This window comes from Fringilla coelebs (assembly GCF_963513975.1).
Source record: "Fringilla coelebs genome assembly, chromosome: 11".
NCBI classification, from domain to species: domain Eukaryota; kingdom Metazoa; phylum Chordata; class Aves; order Passeriformes; family Fringillidae; genus Fringilla; species Fringilla coelebs.
In genome coordinates, this window is record NC_140037.1 from 18179428 (window position 1) to 18189497 (window position 10070).

At 52.9% G+C, this 10070-nt stretch overlaps 1 protein-coding gene across 1 annotated transcript; it reads left to right on the forward strand.

Moving 5' to 3' along the window:
- The first annotated feature begins 467 nt into the window (after window positions 1-467).
- LOC311157835 (G-protein coupled receptor 83-like) lies at window positions 468-6992 on the forward strand. The gene is made up of 5 exons (XM_084212812.1): window positions 468-634; window positions 813-1434; window positions 2211-2336; window positions 3003-3136; window positions 6222-6992. Exons 2-5 carry the CDS (start codon window positions 1051-1053, stop codon window positions 6814-6816), a joined length of 1239 nt encoding a protein of 412 aa, XP_084068938.1. The 5' UTR covers window positions 468-634; window positions 813-1050; the 3' UTR covers window positions 6817-6992.
- Window positions 6993-10070: the final 3078 nt, after the last annotated feature.

Here is a 10070-nt window from a genome sequence, read left to right on the forward strand (position 1 = left end):
TTTCCCCTTTTCCCGTTAGGGCAGCGCCGGGGACCCTGCAAGCACGGATGCTCCGTGCCCGCTCGCCACTGTGGTGGGCGCTGGCACCGGGGCACCGGGGCACCGGCACCGAGGCACCGGCGGCTGCGTGTGCTCACAGAGACCCGCGGCACCGATTGACCCCCGTAGCGACTCTCGGGGCCCCGCCCGCGCCGATTTATGAATGGAACAGCCCCGCCCCGAGCCCCGCCCCGAGCGGCGGCTCCGGCCCCGCCACCCGCACGTGCGGGCGGGCCGGGGGTGCGCGGGGTGCGCGGTGAGAGGGGTGCGGGGTGTGCGGGGTGTGTGCGGTGAGAGGGGTGCGGGGTGTGCGGGGTGTGTGCGGTGCAGGGGTACGGGGTGTGTGCGGTGAGAGGGGTGCGGGGTGTGTGCGGTGAGAGGGGTGCACGGGGTGTGTGCGGTGCAGGGGTGCGGCGCGGAAGGTGTGCGGCGTGCGGCGGTGAGTGCAGAGCGTGCGGTGCGGGCAGTGTGCGGTGCAGGGTGTGTTGAGAGTGGCGTGTGTGCGGTGCGGAGTGTCCAGCGCAGGAGCCGGAGGAGCCGCTGCTGCCCCTTGGGACGGGCACGGTCGGGGACAAAGACGGCCGGGCAGTGCGAGGTAAGTGAGAGGGGGTAAGGGTGGGACTTAGGGAGGCGGGTAAGGGTGGGGAGTTTGGTTTCTCCTTGAGGTTGGGTGTGCAGGGAACCGGGGTGTAATCATGCTGTAATGTATGCAGTGTCACATACAGACCTGTCTGATCCAGGAAGTGAAGTGTTGGTTTCTATTCCGAATTCAGATCATTGCTGGAAAAACGTCTTTGGATTTGTTTAGAGTGGAAGGTGAAGGTTTCTGCCTTGGGAAGAAGTTCCTGCGACAGCAGCACAGGATGGTCAGGCAGCCTGCGTGAGCCCAGAGCTCACCTGTGAAGTTCTTGCTCCTCCTGCTGTGTGAGAGAGTGTGTGGTCCCAAACCAGCCCCTTTCTGACACACCACTGGTACTGCTCCCCAGCTGGGAAGACTGGGGCTGACCTACCATGCCTCTCTCATTGCTTCAGCCATCCAGGTCACAGGTGGCAGGGTTTCTTGAGGAGTTTGACCATTACTCTTCCCTGGCCAAACTCATGTCCATCTACCACGCAACGAACAGGAGCATCTTCAACTGGACAGAGAGCCGCATTGTTGAGTGGGAGAAATTTGCTGAGCTGGCTAAATATGAGCCAGAATCCCAGAAACCAACAGTGAAAGCACTGCTAATCGTGGCCTACTCGGTCATTATCGTCATGTCTCTCTTTGGGAACATGCTGGTGTGCCACGTGGTGCTGAAGAACAAGAGGATGCACTCAGCCACCAGCCTCTTCATCGTCAACCTGGCAGTGTCAGACATCATGATCACGCTGCTCAACACACCTTTCACCTTGGTAAGTAGCTGATCTTGCTGTCCCTTCAAGCAGGACAGGAGTCTCCCACCCACCAGAGCTCTGCCTGGTGGTCATAGGCTTTCCATGCACTCTCTCCTAGGACTGAGGTGGGAACCCAACACCACCAAGCCTAGCTGATAACTCTTCCAAGCAAGTAAAACACTGTTCAGCAGCCTGTGGGCTCTCTGTTGCTCTGTTAGACTCTGTAACTCCTAGAAACTCCAAATTTTTTCACAATGTGTGCTACCAAACACCAGCAAGAACTTCTTGGGGAATGAGAGCAAGTTCCTGAGTTTTTAATGTTCGTGCAGCAGAGCACTACAGAGTCCCTTAGTGGGTCAGAACAGCTGTACTGGGTGACTGGAAGAAAATAGTCAAGCTTTTCAGAGATGCCAGCTGGATAAAGGCTTCAATGAAAGCGCTCCAAATCTGACAGTGGGGTTGATAGCAAACCTTGGTCCATTTTTTCCAAATATAGTTGTTAGCGTAATAAAAAGTTTTTACCACTGTTCACCATGTCTGTAGAACAGGCCAGGAGGGCTGTGGCATCACCACTTCATAATCAGTGGGACTTGACCCTACAAACTCTCCTGTAAAGGTGTTTCAGAGACCAGGATAGTTGATCTTTCTGTGCATTTCAGGTGAAGCTGCCCAACCAGCCAGACCCCCTGAGCCAGCTCAGGTTCCAGCCATGGGACTTGTTGGAAAACCAACCAAACCCCCACGGATTTGTTCTCAGCACATTTTCTGGCTGATGAGCTGTTGTTTCCTCTCAGGTCCGCTTTGTGAACAGCACGTGGATTTTTGGGAAGGCCATGTGCCACATCAGCCGCTTTGTGCAGTACTGCTCCCTCCATGTGTCCACCCTGACCCTGACGGCCATCGCTCTGGACAGGCACCAGGTGACACTGCCTGCCCCTCTTCTTCCAAGGCTCTGGGAGGAGACTTGAGCTATGAGAAGTCTTTCTGTTTGTGGCCATGACAAACACTGGCTGTGTGTCCTCTGCAAGGACAGCCCAGGCCATGTGCTTGTCCCCAGCAATCACTCTCCTTTCATGTGCTATTGTCAAATAGTAAGTTCCAGACTATCAGATTTTATCAGCTTAAAGATCTACCAAAGACAATTTAATGAAAGGTGAATTTCTGCCTCGGCAGAGGGGAGGAAAGCTCAGCTTCACAGGCTCAGCTGGAACAAGAGACGTTTCTTATGTAGTTCATATAGAATAAAAAACATACCCTTGAGTGAAGACACTTGGGTAGATATCAGAAGATATGTTCTATCAGAAGATATCATTTTTTTTTTGACTAGTGTAACCTCCAGATTAAGGAAAACAGTTCTCACATAACAAGACTGAGGATAAAGTTTGAAAGCTCTTCTGAGCAGACTAAGAAGTTCAACCTTTCCCATTTTCCAGGTCACTCTAATGAACAGGACATTTTCCTATTCATGGCTGTCATTTTCCTATCATTAGCTGTGTTAGGTTATGTCACAAACTGCCCACTCCTTTTGTGGGCTGTGAGGGCTTTTGCTTCCTGTGGGAGAAGAGTCATGACAGTCTCTGTTGCAGGTCATCCTGCACCCGCTGAAGCAGAGGATGTCCCTGACAAAGGGAGCTCTGAGCATCTCTGTTATCTGGCTGATGGCAACCTGTTTCTCCCTGCCCCATGCTGTCTACCAAAAGCTTTTCCAGTATAACTACAGGTGAGTGATCTCCCCTTCCCAGTGAATGTGGGGAGGTCTGGCAGCCCTTGTGCAGTGCCCCTTGCTCAGCAGGGAGGGCACCTGAGCATCCCAGGCATGGGATGGGTGATGTGGGATGAGAGGGAGTTGGTGTATGGGTGACATCCCACGTCCCCCAGCAGAGGCTGGGGCTGTGGAAGAGCTGTCTGGCCTGCACTGTGCCTGGCCTGCTGTCCAGAGTTTACTCTCACCACCTGCTGCCCAGATGAGGCTCTGGGTCCCACTCCCAGCCATGTGCTGGGGCAGTGCCAGCACACACCTCCTCCAGTGCCATGGCCTTGCCAGGAGAGGCTCTGTCCTGAGAAGGTAATTTTCTCCTGAGGCACTTTCCTCTTCCCTCCTTTTGCCTGCTCAGCTCCTCAGACCCAGCAAGACCAAGCCCATCCAACTCACCCAGGCAGGGAGGAGAGAGAGAGTCAAACTGCAGTTTCAAAAAGAAAGAAAATAAACTTCCTGTTGGGAATCCCTGTGCTGACATCACCAAGGCTCTGCAGGGAGCAGGAGCAGGGGACCACCCTGGTTTACTGATCCCTCTTCCCCAGAATTTCCTACATTGAGTCTCAGGTTGGGACTTCCCTGTTTTTCATCCATGTGGATTTACAAAGCAGGACCAATCTTCTCTGAAGCTTGAGATTCTTCTGTCCAGTGTTACACTAATGAGAAAAACATAGACAACATACATTCTTCATGGAGCAGGGCTGTGGGGGACCGGTGTGGGACAGGTGAGGGACCAGTGCTTTGGCAGGAACTGGAGCTGGCCTGGTGTGCCATGGTGCCTCTCCTCAGGAAAGGAAACTCTTTGCTTGGCTGAACACAAATGACAGCAGGTGAAGTGAAATTTCACATCAACATAAGGACTGAAATACCAGAAAAAAAAAAAAAAGGTTCTAATGTAGAGGGAAAGAAAGAAAAAGAAAAAAAAAAATTAAAAGCAGAAGCTTATCTCCCCACAAAAGGCCCAGCAATAGCACTTGTCTCTGCTGTTGCCCTCTGCCAAGGAGAAATACAAAACCCAAACTCTGGGGTTCTTTTCCCTTGCAGTCCTTTCCTCTGTGGTACCCAACCTGTTCTGTCCCTCCTGTCCCCACCAGCCCGTGGCATTGCTGTGACCTCTCTTGTCTAGAAAACAGTCTGTAACAGTACCCAAGTGGGATTTTTGTGGCAGGTGTCATGCTGCTGGTGCTGCCCTTCGCAGGAATGCCAGCCTTGAGGCCAAGGGGATAATCTTACCATGACCTGTATTTTCAGGCTGAGATCAGCATCCCAGGGAGTGGAGCAAGGAGACACTGACAGGCAGCAGGAATGAGATTTCTATTGTAGACATTGACCTTCTGTATAAAGGACAAATCTAATTTCCTGCAGCCCAGCCAGATCCCTCCTGTTGGTGAGGCAGGAGAGCATGAGTGCCTGCCTAAGCTGTCAGAGCTTTTGGTGTCCAAGGGGCTGCAAGTGTTGGAAGTGGGATGGGGGCTTCACAGCCCTCCCCTGCCTGTGCTTGTGCCTGATGTGCCTGACATAGCCAGGGATATCATACCTCTAACTGTGCAGACTGTAAACACAGGGCAGGGTTACTCCGTGCTTGCGCTGCTCCGCAGCTGTGCTTGGGGATTAGGGCACAAATTGCTCATGAATGAAGGAACCCTACGATCTGTTTCGGGGCACCTGTCTCTGCTCATCCTTTGGCATGGCCAGAGGAAACCGAGCCCTGTGTTGGCACGAGGCAGCTCAGCAATATAAGGACTTCCAGGACATGCTATTCCTGTCCCTGCTTTCCATTGAAGAAAAAAAATCACAGTTGTAATATTGCTTGTAATAGCTCCTGCAGGGTCAGGGTTCCTGGGATTTCTACCAGGGAGTGGTTGGGGTTCTGGGGTGGGAAACAGGGGCTCCACCAACATCCATCTCTGGCTGCACTACACAGCAGCCATCTGAGTCCCTGGTCATATCAGAATTCACCAAAACACTCTTCTGTCAGATCCCCTGCGGCAGGTCCCATGTGCCAGTGGTGAGGTCCCCAGATCCAGGGGAGGAAAAGTGAAGACTGCAGTTCAAAAAAGATGATTCTCCCTTCTGCGTCAGTTCCTGTCTTGAGTGGCGTCTCCAGGTCCTCCGTACTCGGTGGACCCATTGTCACTGCTCTGACCTCATCCCCTGCTCCAGCTGCCTGTTCTCAGCAATCTCCTATTTGTGGCACAAAAGGCAGCTCCAGCAGTTGAAAACAGGATATTAAAGATATTAATCAATACTGCAGTGAATAGTACAGCTTGATGGGAGCAAAAATCCGTGCTGAATAGAGGAGAACCGAGGATGCGGAATGAAGAGAGAAGAATAAAATAGATTAAGAGAAAGAAAAAGAGAGGGGAAAAGAAAGAAAAGGAGAAAACATCCACTGGAAATAAATTCCATTACACCAGCTGCAGGGTGTGGAGGGGACACATGGTGCAGTGAAGGGTGATGGGATGAGGGCCACTGCTGGCCAGGCAGTGGGAACACACCCGGATCCTGGGGCTGGATGGGATGGGACAGGTGTGAGCTGTTGTGTAAGGTTACACTTTCTTTTGTTAGTTCACTGTCAGTGGTTCAACTGGAGCCAAGTGAATAATCATCACACCAGTTTTACAAGGTAGCAGGAAGGTTGTAGGAGCTGATGGCAAAGGAATGGTAGGTAGGGAAGGGAAGGGAAGTGAGGTGGGCTTGTCATGCCTTTGAGGCTTTCTTGCAGCCTCCAGCCCTCCAGAGCAGCTTTGACCTAGAGCTGCTGCAGTGGCTCTGGCTGAGGGATCCTGTGCTGGGGGCTACGGCAGGGCAAGGGGGCCTGGCTGCTGGGGGACACAGCAGGGTGAGTGCTCCCATGGAGGGCAGGGGCTGCAGGTCCAGCCTGAGAGAGACATGCCAGAGCTGTGTCTCTGTGTCCTCCCTCTGTCCACGCTACACCTCTGAGCAGGTGGCTGTGGGCAGTGTGAGACCCGCACTGTGGTTTGCCGAGCCAGCAGCACCCATGGGACAGCAATGGCTACACGCCATATCTGTGTTTCCTGTTTTCAAGGGAAGCCACTGTCCGGAGTCTGTGCCTTCCTGACTTCCCCGAGCCTGCAGAGTTGGTCTGGAAGTACCTGGACCTGTCTACCTTTCTCCTTCTTTACCTCCTGCCTCTGCTGATCATCACTGTCACCTACCTGCGCCTGGCCAAGAAGCTGTGGCTGCGCAATGCCATCGGGGACGTCACCACGCAGCAGTACGTCACCCACCACAGGAACAAGAAGAAGAGCATCAAGATGCTGATGCTGGTGGTGGTGGTCTTTGCCGTCTGCTGGTTCCCCCTGAACTGCTACGTGGTGCTGATCTCCAGTCTGGGCATCAAGACGAAGAACTCGCTCTATTTCGCGCTGCACTGGTTCGCCATGAGCAGCACCTGCTACAACCCCTTCATCTACTGCTGGCTGAACGAGAGCTTCCGCGCGGGGCTCCGCTCCCTGCTCTGCATCTGCCACAGGGTGCCGCAGCCTCGGGAGCAGGCGCTGCCCCCCAGGGCCCTGTCCTGCCGCGAGGCGTGGCTGGAGCAGGCCAGGTGCAGGAAGGGACCGGCCTCCCAGGCCAGCTGCCCCACCAGGAACCTCCTGACGGCCAACACGGACCTGTGAGCCACGGGGATGAGGGGAGTTACCTCTCGTGGGAGGCACCAAAGGGCATCTCCCGGGCTCTCCTCAGGAGCCAGTATTGCTGCTCTGTTGTTTTACTGCTGATTTTTGGCTTGTCTTACTATAGCCCCTCCTCTGCTTGGCATGGTGGGCACACAGCCTCTCCAGCACTCTACCAGTAAAACCCACGCTGCAGCTGGCCCAGGGGGCAGGAATATGTACAGGGGACATGGAGCTTCTCAGACGTCGTGATCTGCTTTCAGGTTTTCCCATTTATTGCTATCAGAGGGAGTGGACCCAGGTTTCTGTCACTGGCTGTAGCACGTGCCATAACGTGGGGCTCTGCACAGCAGCAGAAACAATCCATGATGACGGGTGTTTGAAGGAAGGACTTGGACATGCAGGTGAACTCCATCCACAGGGAGCCTCACCAGTTAGTGCATAGCAAAGCCTCCTGCAGAGGTAAGGATTGTTGACAGCAATTTTGCTCTCAGATTCTGCTGCTCCTCCTGCCCTGTCTCTGTCCCACCCACAGCAGCTGGAAGCCAGCCCCAAACAAGGGGAGCAGGGATGCACCCCAGGAGCCATGGCCTTAGGCTTAGATGGCACGATGACAGATGAATGTAGTCCACTGAGAAGTTCTTTTTTTTTGTAAATATATTAATTCAGTAAAGAGAGCTACACTGGCACTTTATAAAAGGCCACAAAATATTTCATCAGGGCTGTAGCATTCACTCACTGAAGAATGGAATCATTCTGCATTGTTACTAGTTGCTGTAAAAGTCTCATTTAAACAACAGGAGGGCAAGAAAGGGCCGGAAGGGATGACCTGTGAGGAGCCACCAAGACTCTGGGGCTGTCTAGTTGCTGCAAACCAGGTGATGGATTTCAGTAGCCCAAGGGCAGCCGTGTCTGCTGGGGGGCTCCTGGTCTGCCCTGGTGATAGCCCAGACAGATCTTCTGCCCAGAGAGGCAGTAGGGGGCCTGGGTGGCTTGAGAGAATAAGAACATACTCCCACTACCTTCCCAGGGGAGAATAAGCCAGACCAAAGAAGGGAAACTAAGGGCTGATTTTTATGAGGGTTTTTTTTTGTTATTTTCCATTTTTGCAGTGGGAAGGAAAAGGACAGAAAGGAGGGGGATCCTAGCTTCAGGCCACTTGACCCCAGATGGGCACCTTGGGTGTGCACTGCAGTGCCTGCACCAGAAGAAAACAGCAGAACACAAGGAGTGGCAGCAGGAATGGGTGAATACTTCGTCCCTGAGGCACTTTGCTTGGAGCTCACAATTATTGAACATGGGAAGTCAAAGCTGTCTGTCCTGGTTGCCAGCACTGTGCTCCCTCAGTGTACAGAAGGGTTTGTTTTCAGTCAAAAAACATCACTGTGAGTTTCTCAAAATGTTAAGATAATCTAATTAATAAGCATCGCCTCATTTAATTAGTTAAAGAAGCTATAATTTGTTTTTTTACCGTTCCTTGCTCCTCACTAGCTTTTGGTGAGCAGCTCTCAAACTGCCATGAATTGTCTTTAATATTTATTAAGTTTGTTTTCCTTCCTTTCTTTCTTTAAATGGCTGAATAACCTTTTTCTGGAGGAGTCCAAGCCCTTACTCCAAAGAAGGGGTCTCTCCACACTCTCTTGATCTTCTGCTAATCCCTGTAGTTATCCATCTCTTGCTGTCAGAAATAACCTGGCTGGTTTTCCTTGGATCTGTCAATCGCAGCATCTCCTCGTTGCTGAATTTTTCTCCCCTAAATGGGCAGGATGTACGAGCTGACTGTATCGAATCTCCGTAATGGCTCAGCTATCTGGACTGATAATTATCAATGCCTGAGCAAGATTCAGAACTTTGCATGCTTTGCCCAATGCTTTGAGGCTCCTGCATCACTTGAGGATGCCCTGACTGCCAGCAGTTCTCAGGCAGACACAGAATGCACAATATATAAAGTAAAAGTATAACCTGAGCGTCGTTTGACCTGGGCATGGACAGTGCCTGGAGGGCAGGAGGCTGCATCTCTGCTGAACTCCAAGCCAGGCTCTGGAAAAGGGAATCTGCGAAACTCGGCTTCTGCTGGGTCTGAGTCAACTCAGCACGTAAATAGCTGCTTAAACATTCCTTACAAACATTCCTTGATCTGTCTCCATCCCGCCGGGCACCTGTGGAAATGTCTTCCCGAGCGGCGCCGGGATCCCAGGGCGAGCTTCCAGAGCCAGGAGCAAGGCTGTGCTCGGCTCCAGCCGGACAGGGCTGCTGGGGCAGCAGCAGCAGCAGCAGCAGCGCACTCTGCTCCCTGCAGACACCAGCCTGGGACCCGACAGGAGTGTGGGCTGCGAGGAGAACCCACCGGGAAACCTCTGCCATCAGGAGACCCCTCCCTATCACAGACCGGCAGGCAAAGCCCCCCGGGAGGCAGAACCGCCAGGGAGAGTTTGGAGGGCAAATTATTGAAACACTGAGTCACCACAAGGCTGCTCCCGGGAAACTATTTGAGCACACACAAATCAGTGTGCAAAGATCCAGCGAGACATGTCTGAGTGATTAACAGCCCGAATTTATTAAGGTTAGCTCATGCCAAATGCAGCAGAGTGCCTTCAGCAGAGTTGCTGATGAAGACGATAACAGGGAACAGTGCAGGGGATACCTGAATTCCAGAGACAAATCCTCTTATATAGCCCCACCACATAATGAACAAAGAAACCACAACATGCCAACTAGATTAACAAAAAGCTAGCAGAAAAACCCCCACAATGAGTCAGAAAATTAGCTCAGGAAGGAGAAACAGAATACAATTATCATCACTTAGCTCTTCAAGTGGAAAACAGTATGGAGGGGCTGGCCAAAGCACGCTGCAGGGGGGAATGTCCTCGGTTAAATCCAGCTTAAGCCCTGGATGTTGGGGTGTAGGTGGGCCAGCGTCAAACCATGATCATCCTGCACTGAGAAGTAACTCAGCATCTTAGGTCAATCGCAGAGCAGGGGAGGAAGAGGGAGGAAGGAGCCTGGCCCTTACCTGGGAGGCTGGATGTGAAGGCACACCCCGAATTCCCGCGTGGGAGATGATGTGCAGCCGCCCTGTGCCCCAGGCAGCAGCAAAGTCTCTCCCTGGAGCCGGGGCACACAGCTCTGCTCTCTCACTGACTGTGGTGACAACCTGCCTGCCCCCACAGAGCCCACCTGCCCCCAAAGAACTCCCCTGTCCCCACTGAGCCCGCCGGCTCTCCCCCTCTGCCTCCTCCCGCACCACCCCTGCAAAG